Raw genomic sequence first — 13,441 nt, forward strand, 5'->3', positions numbered from 1 at the left:
AATGAGAAGAAGACATTTTAACCTGGTATAGGTATCTCAGTGTTATAGGTATCTCTCTGCTTGCCTTCAATTTCCCAAATAGAATGGAATATTATCGAGAAGTAGGGAAAAGTGCATGAGATGTTGTCGTGGCATTCTCATTATAGTTTATTGACTATTGTATTTTAATTTGATATGGGAAGTGAGACGGAAAAAAAAGACGGGTCTTGTGATAATTTAGCTATACAAATTTTTCATACGTTTTGACGAAGATGTGTTCAGTAAATCACTCGGTTTCCTCTCCTCCCTGTTCTCAAAATATAAATATTCGTGAAAAAGCTATATATGTTAGCATTTTGCCGAAACAGCGTAATAACAACATACTTCAAATAAATTTTAGCATATAAGCGTTCAGCTATATATATTCTCCGCCTCGACTGCTAAATTCACAGCTTTTTGAATATAATTAACTTCAAAACGATGCACCTGCTGAAAAATAAAAGAAGTAATTACACATTTTCCTTCGTGCGCCAGTATCAGGCATGCAAAAAACACCCAGTGATCTTTAAACTCAGTAAAAGGCATAAATCAGAAGTGTAATGGTCATGTATGGAAAGACGCTCATTATTTGTGCTGTATAAAACTATATTAGTATATAACTATTGTATGTTTTATTCATGTCAGCATGTCATTCTGCTTCACTACCATCATGCACTGCAAGCTGTCGTTGTCGTTAATTCGTTCGTGTCAATGTCTTGCGTACATACAATTTAGTCGACAGATATGCATCATGCATGCATGAATTACTTAGACATGCTAAAAAAACAATAATAATGTCTCTGATATGTTATTAATAAAACACCTATACGTTCCCGCTCAATAACGACGAGCGTGTGTTTTTACAAGGTTAGTCGAATTTAAAATTATAATGCTTGCACACGTTCATTTATTCATTTAGCAGTGACAGTTATACTTAAAATGTTTTACTTTTCAGTCCCAATTAACATTTTAGCCTCAAAGCAGAGTAGCATAAAAACATCTGGCTTTGTTAAAGTTACTATACAACATGCGCATATTAAAAAATATAGCAAATTGCGAGGTAACAATAAATATTTTGAAAAATTTTAGATATTGAGTGTGTTAAGGTTTAAACGGTCTCTCCGAGAAGCGTTCCGAAGCATCAGCATTTTCATCCCCGTTTTCCCCGTTGCTTAATTTAAGTTAAGTTTGTTAGAGTTGCTTAGCAACAGACAACTGAGGAAATATAAAAGATGTATGGAACTTAAAAATATATACAGTCAATTCGACAGTTCCTTTTAGACATTTCTTTTTCCCTCCTTTTGGCCTCAACCTTCTTTTTGTTTTTTTCACGAACAATAGGAACATTATGCCACTAGCCTATGGCAAAGCTATGGTTCGCCTATAATGTCTACTATAATAAGTTAAATGAAAAAAGTAAAAATGTGACTATGAATATATTATATATGTCAGTGACAATTTTTTAAGTGTGTTTACTCGAAAATTCACTTACTTAAAGTATTCATAGCGGACATAACGACCAATGCCGACTCTTTAATAATTGATGTCTTCATTTCATATGATCAACACAACTAAATAATCGTAGCAGCGAAGTGAACGCACATGAAACATCGCATAACAAGACCATGCATGGCGAATCAAATTGGCTTTCTCGTGATCTCGTTCGTTCTTTTATCAAGTGCGATAAATTTTATTGGTAAGTTATTCATTTTTAAATGTGAAACCGATCGGGAAATGTGATTAGGCAAGCGATTATAGAATACGTATAACGTTACGTATAGCTATACCCGCCGTCACTAGATAGCAGATGGCGAAGACCAAAAACTTATACGTTGTCGTTGTTATTTCGGATACTTCCAGTTTTGAGGAAACAGTAACGAATTAGAATAAAATTATATTGATAACTGAGTGTAAAGAGTTGTTAAGCGAAGAACTAAAAAATGTAGCACTTGTGGTCTATCGCCGAATAACTAGATATTGGCCTATATATTTTCACTGGGATGAATTTTGTGGCGCAGTGCAGTTATAAAAAAAGGCCTATATATGATAAGTTGATAACTGATTTTGCGGATAATTACGCATGTGAACTCGACTGCACTGTTTGACTGATTTTATATATCTAACGAAAGATAAATTTTAGCGTCGCAGCTGTTTTAAAAGCAACAGCATTACGGCTTAGCACGCTATTACGGCGTTATTTAAATTTTAGGAAATATTCGGTAAACTATATGTCTCAGACAGAGGAATCGAGTTTTCTATTGTCCCAAGTAGCTAGTTCAGACCAGTTGTGGCTAAACATGCACTAGGCATGCACAGGCTGTGAGTCTACTTTTCAAAAGCTCTTTGGATAATTTCTTTTTTAAAAGAAAAGGCGGTAAGATTAAGGAACATATATAGACCCTGTATATAACCGCGGATTACTATCGGTTTTATCGGCATTATTGGGTTGTTTCTGATGTGCTAAACTGCTTGGACGTACAGAGCGGCTGAAACATGAGTTTACCTGCATGACTTATCTTCGTGTAAAATATGTTAATATAACAATAGATTTCAACGAAAGATACAGCTAATGTCCATTAGATTATTACTGAGAGTAAAAACTCCTAGCTATATATCCCTTGAAACGCCTATATCCCTTGCACTTACAGCATGCAAAATATGTAAATTTGAAGAAAAGTACAAATGTGGAATAGAAGATTGCAACTGTCGTCCTGCCAGTCAAGATGCCGTCGAAGGGAGTAATTATAGACGATTTTTGGATCTGATTAAGAATTTGATTCGTCCTGAAGATGAAGTTTGTGATCGGTGCGATGTGTTTTGCAAACAGTAAGTATATTCAATTATTTTCTGCTAACCCGTACCGTTACAATTATAACTAAATTTTTAAAACGCAGCATGCTGTGAAAACTCGGTGAAAGTAATTCACAGAGGTAGTTATAAATTCACAAAAGGTAGAAAATATATAGATTCCCGGTGCATGTTCAAAATACCAGGATATGCATGGCATATGTATATCTATTTCTCATTTTTATTTACTCGAACGTAATGTTCGGGAGTAAACTTTACTGAATAATTCAAATCCCAACGAAAGTTTTGAAGTTTTAAACTTGCTATCTCTTTACTGAATTCTGTTTTTGCAAAGTAATCACAAGAGTAAATATATGGCTGTTAACTATATATGATCTTTGAATGTATTAAAAAATTTATAAAGAGCGCTTAAACATCTGAATTATCATCTTTCGTTACAACACTTTCCCACCGAAAAATTCGAAAAACCACACCCTATTCCCCAACCCTAACAATTACCCTTGTTGGCCCACTTCCCCTATCTATAACGAAGGCAGGTGTATTGTGGTCCATTGCCCGGACAACATACATCACAATTGATATCACCTTGAATAAAAAACTTTTAAAAGAGAACACGCATCATCGATAATGGCGCTAGGTCGTCCACAAAGCAATGAAATTGGATATCAGATGCATCAGTCAATATATAACGCATATATACGATTATTGATTACGATTATTTCAATTTGGCGTATAAACTGTTGTTTATCTTCAGCAATTGCATATTGAATGTTGACGCAGAGCTCATTTAGATAATATGTATTATATAAACGCGCTGCTAAGAGTAATTTGTTTATAGAGCATCAATAGACCTTTCTTATAATGACGTCAAACGCGGAAAATCTGATGTTACACGAAATTTTATTGGCTCCACAAAAACTATCGAGCCAATAAAAATTCGTGTAACATCAGACTTTCCGCGTTCGACGTCATCATGAAAAAGGTCTATTATATTGAGCTTCCTCTTAGTAGCTTGCGCGAATCTAGAACTACGATTGAAAATGTAAATTAGTTCGTGTTCTGACTGCGTAGCTCAGTGTAGTCGCTAAATATCCCGGAGATTATGAATGGCGTCCATCATGATATTTGTGCGCACGGCTTTACCAGACGCGCGATGCAGAATTATAAGATATTTCAAAATTGTCCCCTTGCTCTCAGTACCAAATCACCTGCAACATATTTTGACTGTTATTTGACGTCCTTTTTCGTTTTTTACTGATACAATTTGCTGTTGTTTTTTTTAAATCTAAATAGGGAAAAACACGTCAATTGCGAACATGGTACCTGTGGTGAACAAAAAGGTCGAAAAGGATGTATTTGTGATGATTGTTGGAGTGGGAAAAACTGCTCAAAATATCGTAAGTTGATATACCATATGACACTTCATGAATAAAGCAAAATGTACTGGGATAAATTTAATTTGGCCTGATATAATCATTGGTCATTTTGAAGCTGCAGTCGAGGGCTGCTAGTACGGTGCGGTTGATATTATGGACACCTGAACAAAATGCCATTAAATTCAGGTTTCCTGCAAAATGCTCGTTTCCATAAAACCCAGCTCTTTACTATAAACTGCTATAGTCTTCCTTCAATCATTCGAACCAATTTAGTCGAAATCGCATATCAGTTAGTAAAAATATGAACTTCGGCATTATTATTGCAATAGCTCATGCTCAATAGCCCACGTTCATGCACCTGTTTTCCACTTGATCGTTTTCACCTGCAGTTGTCCCATGGAAACCTGGCAAACTTCGAAGTGTCAGTATATATAATGAGCTAGAATTTAATATCAAGATAACTTCACCGTGCTTGCATGTTTATATTCTAACAGTGCGGTTGGGTGATTCAACGAAACAACGGGACAATTGCTCGAGTGGCCAAAAACATGTTCGTTATTAAAATTTATCGCTGGTTTATTTTTCGTAGGAAACCGTCAACCAGAATTCAAAGAGAGATATTATGATTCTGAAATAAAGGAAAATGCAAATGTTGGTGATGAAATCCTCAAAGTTTCGGCATTTGATGCAGATTTGGAGACATGTGTTGATAAAAAGAATTGTCCTTGTGGTCGAATCAAGTATTCTATCAGCAAGGGAAATGAAGATGGTTTGTTCAATATCAACGCAGATACTGGAGTTATAAGTTTGGCTAAGAAGCTATCTGATCAGTATCATTCTCAAATTACTCTCTCCATTCTGGCTGAAAATGAAGCAGATCTTAACATCATTGAAGACAACCAGATTGATAAACCTTCGGCTATTGTTGGTATAACTGTTACAACTGACGATGATGCTGTGAGAGTACGCCGATCACTTCATCACCGAACACGCAGAAGTGTAACGGTAAGTTCCCCCTCCATTCAGCATATAAATGTATTCATGTATTCATTATAATACCGCATGAGTGACCAATAATCTGAATAGCCTCGTTTCCATTTTTTTTAAACATTCTGACCTCATCTGTTTATCTATTACTGAACAGTTGGCAACTAAATGAACTTGTTATAAAAAAAACACAATATATATACATATGTTTTAATGATTCTATATACTCTAAGTAGTGATAGCACTATTCTAAATAAAATTTACTATATTTACTATATCATATCCTCCACCTGTCAGACCAGTGACACCGGAACAGGAGGGCAGCTGCTCCCCTTGCCTTTTACCAGCTGGGGCAAGGAAGAGAAACATGCTTACATAGAAGTGTAACCAACGAGCTTCAAAAAACATCCAGTTTTATAAATAATATATCTAATGTTCATCACATATGGATAATTAAATCGGAAGATAAAAAAACGTCTGCTTTTTGTCTAGACATACAACGCTCTTGTGGTGACTTTTGAAGCAGTCACCAATCAAACATTCTTTGCTGCTGGATGTACAATCAACTATCGTCTGCATGTAGTTCAAAATCAGAGTGCCTCTCCAAAAGAACTGAGCTCAATAACAGTGCAATTCAGTTCTGAAAACCTTAAGCTCTCTGAAAAGTACTCGCTGAATATATCCAATAGCCCTGTCGTTGAAGATATCGGTAATAGCCTCGACGCTGGCAAAGTACAGATAAACATTACAAATTCCTTGCAAGTCAATGGAAGTATGGAAATTAAATTCAATGGAAGTGTTCCAGCAACATTAGATCCTTTGACGCTGCTTCAAGTCGCTTTCACTATGAACGCAACCGCAACGCCATTAGGACAAGTAATTTATGGTCCAAAGTATTCCACCGAACTTTATACAACTTATCCTCAGATTACGTTAACACGTACCAACCAAGGAGGTAAGATATATTATAATTTTCTCATTGCGGTATCATTGGTTATCCAGTACCTCTTACCTACTGTTATTACATTAACGTTATATCATATGCACTACAATAATCATTATTATTTATCATTATTATCCATGTAAAGAGCAGCATTTTACATAATTTTAATACGAATATTATTACTATTGTCATTATATTGAACAATACTAATATCATTATATAGAGTATTGTCTTCGTTATTTATATGAAGAGTATCTTCGCTAATATGACTGAAAAATGCTACTGCATGTCATTAATTTGATCATTGATATTTTAAAGAACTCAGTACAAGTTGAGTACAACTGATTTTATCGAAGGATCGGGGGGGCCGGGTCCTGGGTAAATTCTTCAGTGAGCAGAGTAAATTGTGCAGTGAAAAGAGGCGAACAATACGGTCAATATGATGGGCTCCTGAGTACTGATAAGGTCGCACTGAATCATGCATGCGATTTCTATGAGCAGTCGGTGGTCATTCCATATAGCGACAAATGGTTTATACTTGGCGTATAAGACTTCCTATGCTCCTGAAGTACAAACATGAGAGCTAAGAAGTTCAGCTGTCGGTGTTTCCAATCACTCTCTTCGTGGATTTCCCACTGCTCGTAAGAAAGATTCAAATCCTAAACAGGCTAAAACCAGGCAAACCTGGACTATATATATATTGCAAAACTGGACTATAAATATATTGCAGCTTTTAATATCATCTAGGTATCGCTCAACAGAAAAAATATTCTTTATTTCAGTTGTTGAAGTTGAAAAAACCTTGCATTACAACGTAGAGGTAACTTTGCCTTTTTTCGGTTTTTCATTCACTCTGGCAATCACAACAATCCTGAACGACTTTCGCTTTCTGAGCATTGAAAACGTGACCCTTGGTGCTATAAGCGACTCCGTAAATGCTGATATTAAAAATCCCACGCCAAAAAAATACACCGGATCAGACGACATCACAAGTCGAGTGACTTTGAATTTCAGCAATGTAAAGGTAAGAATCCTCTTCGGTGTATTCAGTTCATTCGTTTTTATTTCTGCTTTGACACTTTTTGCTGTTTATATAGATATAGTATAGAGAAATACCGAATGCCTATAGAATCCCCTGAAGAATAAGAGAGATGATCATGATGGAAATTTCCTCTCTGAGTAATTGTTAAATCGAAATTTTTTTCAGATTATCGTTATTATTTTTTATTTTCTGCTTTGTTAGGGTGAAGATAGAAATCAAAGTAACAACACGATCAAACTTTCATTCTCAGTCAAAGTTAATGATCATCATTCGCTAATGAACGGTTCAAAATTTTGGATTGGTATTGGTTCTTATGCAGGAAGTATCATGCTTGGAGTGACACAAGATTTCATACAGATTTACAAGGTTTTTGAATGTTTTAAATCAGTTTACATGCATTCAGGCTCCAATAATGTACCAAATTATAAAATGCCTTAGAAACAGCAGTGCACAGTGTTAATGTAAAATTCTTTTATATACTTTTTTGTCCCCAACATTTAGGATGAACCTTATCTATTTGCCGAAATCAAGGCCATTAACATTACAGACCCAGAAGTTAAAGAATATTTTATAAACGACGAGGTTCAATTTTCTTGGAACGTAAAGCATGGAAATGGTTCATATGAAGCAGCAAAAAATGTGACGGTTTTATTTTATATCCCAACTTCACTTGTTTACTTGAGCAACAGCAACAAAGATGGTAATGAAATGCGTGTAAACGATTCTACCAGCGGAGAAGACATCCGTAAATTTACACCGAACATAGCTGGCAACTTCTCTCTAGGTATGTACACGTGAACCCGCATGATATGACGCATCAGTTCATATATCATCTTATCAATATTCCAAGAATCCATGGTTGAGTCTTATCAGCTGATTAAAGTCAACCAAATAAGAGGCAGATCCTCGACAAACTGAATTATCATTTCCTTTACTTCACATAACTTCTTCAATGAAAAATTTTGATTCTATTGATTAGATTAGATTGTTATTCTATTTTTTCTGTGCAGAAACTCGTTCGTTTTTCATTAATTTGTGAATGCAAATCTAAATGTCACGCCCTTCATACTATTAGTAGGTATAACGGGGACAAATGAAGGCGTATCATACATAACTCTGTTCTGTCTCGTTAAGCATTTACGCAAAGTGCTGTATTTATCTTTAAGGATCTATATTAACTGGAATAATAAGAGTCAAAGTCAGTAAAACAGTAACACCATTGGTTGATTTGAATGTGGGAATTGGTATCCGTTACCAGACAACAGAAGGTGAAGATCGACCTTTTAAAATGTACAAACCCGACCCAGGCTACATTGCTGGCACACCTGAGTTTTCTGTGGCGGTAAATCCCAACATTACAAAAATCAACATCGGACAAGTTGTTGAAATAACGCTCAAAATCAAGATTGAAAGAATGAATCTTGATGGAAATTTATTTGTAAGTATAATATATGATAATGATTACATCTATATTATAATATTTAAGTTATCGAAGTAATGAATAATTACGAGTAGAATTATTTGGACTTTATACTGCATGTCTGTTTAATAAATGGCCTCTTCTTTTGAACTGACACTCTGGGAATGACGCCTTAGGTTCAATGACGTTTTACAGGGGCAATTTTTCTTGTCACAAAACTGAATTTAGCTGATTCAATCAAAACGCATTTGCCTTAAAAGATTTCCTACAAGTTCCCCATGCACCCACACCGCGGGCTGCAATGATACCAAATAATTATTTGCCAAAGTAATTGTTCATGTAGGAGATCGGTTTCATCCAATGCTGTGCTCAAAGAATGATGATAATGTAAACTTCACGGCTTCACCTGATGTCCAAAAAATATGTTTACTGAAGAGCTATATTGTGATGATGATTAATATACATGTTGTCATGTACTATACTACAGATGACGGAGTTACCAAATCTTGCATATGTTCCTGGATATTGGAAATATTCTCACTCCGGTTTTAAGTTTCTTTAACTTAGGTCATTCATGTTGATAAATTCTAAAATAGTAGCTTGTGCTTCATTTTATAGGTTTATCTTCCTGATCGAAAAATCAACTCAACCATCATGCGATTTGTAATCAGTGAATCTTTCAATCAAATAACTTATGGTGTAAACATTGATGCCGATATCAAGAATGCCACGCCCTCTTATAGTTCATCAGATGCCGATGAAACATACGAAAATAGTGCTGAACTAAATTTTGGACAGATTAAAAATAAAAATATGACAAAATACAAATATGAGGATAACACGATAACAATGGCATTCAAAGTGGTTTTGGAGGACAATGAAAACGTGAAAAATTTATCAAACTACCCAGTAAATATTGGCATGAAAACCAGTAACCAAACTGTTTGGGTCAGTAAAATAAATTTTATTGCGAACATTGCCCCTTCACGCCGACCAAAGGTTGAGATTATTGCAGCCTCAAATGGTAGTGATAGCTTGAATCAAGGGTAAGTTAAGTGAATTTTAAACATTTTCAAAGTTCTCAGCCGGGGAATCCTATACAGAAGGACTGATGAGTGATGCATTACATCACTGAGTTATCTACAATCCATGCCGTGCCAATAAATTGATTAAAATAATCGTTCTCTTTTAGCTCTGTTGTGGAATACAACTTCACAATTTCTCATAAAAATGATTCTGATGCTCACGCACAAGATGTTGAAGTAATATGGATGTTACCTGTTTATATAAAGTATCGAAAGCTCACGCAAAACCAACCAGTTGATGTTCACCATCAGTTGATGTTAACCAAGTTACGAGATAACGTCAAATTTTCGGTAAGGTTTTTCTCACAAACATGAGGAAAATATTTATCCTCGCTAAAATTGTCAGCTATGTATGTTTCAACAATGGCCGTACTCGCAAAATATTTGTCAGTTGTAATAAAATAATACTAGTTAAATATACTTTTGGTTTAGTTAAAAAAATTGGATTTTGGCGAGAAATATTTCGTGTCTTTTACCGTTGAAATCGATCCTAAAAATACGAAAACCAGTCCTGGCAAGTACTATGCTGTTACTCCTGTGGCTTTATCTTACAAGAAGAACCAAACGTATTTTGAACCTTTGATCCCGATTTCGATCGCCTTCACGGTTTCCGAGAAAACCCAAAGTAAGACTTTCACTTGTGATTCCAGCTCTACTTTTGTTGATATTTGTTCTTTCCTGTTTGTTTTCCTGTAATTAATTTTTTTTATAGAATCGGAAAATAGTGTTCCGGCAAAAATATCGGAAAGTAAGACATACACTTTATCATGTTAGGACAGTAATGAAAATTTTTTTCATACACCCTGTACAACCATTGCATCCACTTTATCATGTCATCAAGGACAGTAATGAAAAAATTTGCAAAAATTACTTATCGAATTCTACATTACAATGTAGTGCTTTATAATCGTGGATATTTGGTCGACATGTCAAGGTCAATCGTATATATTTGCTCTGTTTCTTTGAAAAGGTAAACAAATACTACATCCTTAGTCCTTATACTGTAGTGTGGCAGCTAGAATAGTAGGTGCTAGTTCTCAGGAAACATTCGATCTGACTGCACGCGTGTCAATTTAATAATAAATTTCTAACAATATATAGCAGTACTTAGCTTTTTCATTTAATAATGAACTAATATAATTTGCTTTTTAGGGACAAACCAAGCTGTTTTTGGACGAACACAAATGGCAACACATGGCAGGGTGAATATAGTTTATGTATTCATTATCATATCATGTAACTTATTCTTCCTTGACATTCTACCGGGTATTTTTCAAGCTGTCCATGTGTCTGTAATCAACATCATTGGAATTGACAACCATACAAAGACATTGTATGGTATCGGAAACAATAAGAAATCGTACATGAAGTATTCTCCAGATGAGGAGAAATGGTTTTCGATGTTACCAGAGATGTGGGGGAAAATATTGCCAACACTTTCTCTTAACAACACTATCAAGATTGAAGATGGTTATGAAAACGAATCCGACCCTAAGAAGGAGAAACAGCGTGATATGGAGAATGGAGAGATATGGGGAGGTTAGTAAAACATTATCTGTTGATTTTCTCCGGCGCGATGAGGCAATTAAGGTTGTCTCAGTTTCATTATGAAATATTCAAATAGTAGGTAACTCTGAAATACACGACTCTGATTGGCCATATCTGTCCTTAACCGCAGTTAAAACTAGTGTTTAATACAACTGGTCCCTGAATTGTCGAACGATAAAATGTGGCAAAAAGACTGACCAGAAATAAAAAATAGATATGGAATGTTTAAATGGCAAAAATGTGAATTTCTCCATTTTATAAATAGTTAGGACAAAGCCTGCTTTAAACTCACAGAAAATTTAATATGATTATAATTGTATTTTTCAGCCAACAAACTTGGTCTCTTCCACTCTAAAAACGGCGCGAAATGGAGTCGTAAGGCATGTTGGGATTGTTTCCAATGATAGCATTTATTACTAAAACTTTTTTCTTTTTCATTTATACATTGTTTAACAGTGTCAGCACTGAGCCACTATATTCAATAACATTTAATTATATGCGCATGTTAAATTCGTATTTGTATATCGATAGATGTGTATTGTATAATATTGTATAATATAAGCTTCACCATACAACAATTGTATATCCTTTTGAGGAAGTATTAAAAAGTAATTTTTAAAACATTAAATTATGCATTATTTAGTTATATTTATCGTGCATGTATCTATCCTGAGTGCATGGCTGGCGGCTTCCTGGTCAGGTACGGGGTTTGTGACTGAGTAAAGCCGGGGAAACTGTGACTGAGGTAATGGCGAGCGATAGTTACGGTTGCCTCCAATTCAACTCATGAAGTATCATAATCTAAACCGCGTGCGAATAATAGCGTCTTCGCCTTCACCTAACTCAGGACAAGAACGAAGAGTGAAAAGTCGAAAACACACGCATATGATGATAAAAAATACACGTGGATTAAAGCTAAGCGCTCGCTAAAAATTCAAAGGCGGTTCCATTGCGTTAGGCGTAATTTTTCAACCAGGCCGTTAATCGTTGTCAAACCTATAACAATGCATGCCTTTTGTGTCGTGTAAAAACAGTGTTTACACAAATGCCTTATTCTACAGGGGCCGGTTGTTCGAAAGGCGTTTAGCTTAAACGGTGGATAAGCCAAAGTTTAAAAATACTCTCATACATCTTGTGAATGACTGAAGCTGCATTTTATGTATTTAATATGTACTTCCATTGACAATTAAACTATTTACATCGAAATATTTCAGCTCAGTTGTTGAATAAATAGATCATTTGATTTTCTATTTTTGACTTATTCACCGTTTAAGCTAAACGCCTTTCGAACAACCGGCCCCAGGCCCACATGCCCAATTTAGATGTTCCAGACTAAGTGTTTGAGATATGGGGCTGTTATATTTTTTCAACTGAATTGTTGGCTAATTTGAATTTGAAATTTTTTATAGCAGAAGTACCGCCGCATCACATTTAATTCCATTGCATACCGATTGCCTAATATAAATACATAAGAGATGCCTGCGGAGGAGGCTAACCGATTGATTAACTTAAGGCCTAAGTAGATTTTAAAACAAGGGGATCAAAGGGCCGCCAATAACAATGTTTGGCTTATCTATTCAGTGTTAAGTAACTTGCCAACCCTGTCATTAAAGTATTTTGGCGCTACCCGTGATTGTGGACAGATCGACAAAGAAGCTCTCACTTAAAGTGCGGTTTTTTGTAAGGTTGACAAAATGAGAAATTTCCGAGTTCTGTTGACCGTTTGTACAGCCTTATTATAGCTAGCTAACGGTTAAACAACGTCAAAGATCCGACCAAGTGATATTGACAATTGGATAACCATGTTGATTTGAGGTATAAACTAATTTATAATTCCCATTACTTCCCACACGTTTTACATTTTCATCTGCCAAGTTCTATAATACTCCACTGAAACTTATTATGCTAAAGCTTCAGGTGAAGCCCGCGGTGGATGAAGAGCTATAGTGGTCATTGTAAATCGGAGGGTTAAACTTCGGTCTGTGGGCAACGGAATTATGAAATGGTCAAGTCCGAATTTCTTTATTCAAATCTTCTTTTTTATGCTAAAATGATCGTAATATATTTCAAATCTGAAATATATAACGAGATCATACATTCATAAAACACTGATGTATTAGGAAAGCCGATCAAAATGTGGCCGGCGTGGCAGTAGAAAACACAATCCGTCGAGGATAATCAAAAGGCAACGAGCTTAGGAACACCGACAACAGA

The 13,441-nt window shown here is 35.4% G+C and overlaps 1 protein-coding gene across 1 annotated transcript; it reads left to right on the top strand.

Annotated features, from left to right (window-relative positions):
• The first annotated feature begins 761 nt into the window (after positions 1–761).
• On the top strand, positions 762–11,797 carry LOC114528088. Its single transcript, XM_028549671.1, has 18 exons — positions 762–885; positions 1,604–1,714; positions 2,667–2,844; positions 4,120–4,223; positions 4,792–5,207; positions 5,682–6,144; positions 6,915–7,156; positions 7,376–7,540; positions 7,676–7,958; positions 8,341–8,612; positions 9,213–9,640; positions 9,787–9,970; positions 10,112–10,304; positions 10,392–10,427; positions 10,577–10,649; positions 10,832–10,881; positions 10,958–11,218; positions 11,555–11,797. Exons 2-18 carry the CDS (start codon positions 1,621–1,623, stop codon positions 11,629–11,631), a joined length of 3,519 nt encoding a protein of 1,172 aa, XP_028405472.1. The 5' UTR covers positions 762–885; positions 1,604–1,620; the 3' UTR covers positions 11,632–11,797.
• The last annotated feature ends 1,644 nt before the right edge of the window (positions 11,798–13,441 follow it).

Source organism: Dendronephthya gigantea, unplaced genomic scaffold, assembly GCF_004324835.1.
Source record: "Dendronephthya gigantea isolate DGI-Jeju-01 unplaced genomic scaffold, DenGig_1.0 000001F, whole genome shotgun sequence".
Classification (NCBI taxonomy): Eukaryota; Metazoa; Cnidaria; class Anthozoa; order Malacalcyonacea; family Nephtheidae; genus Dendronephthya; species Dendronephthya gigantea.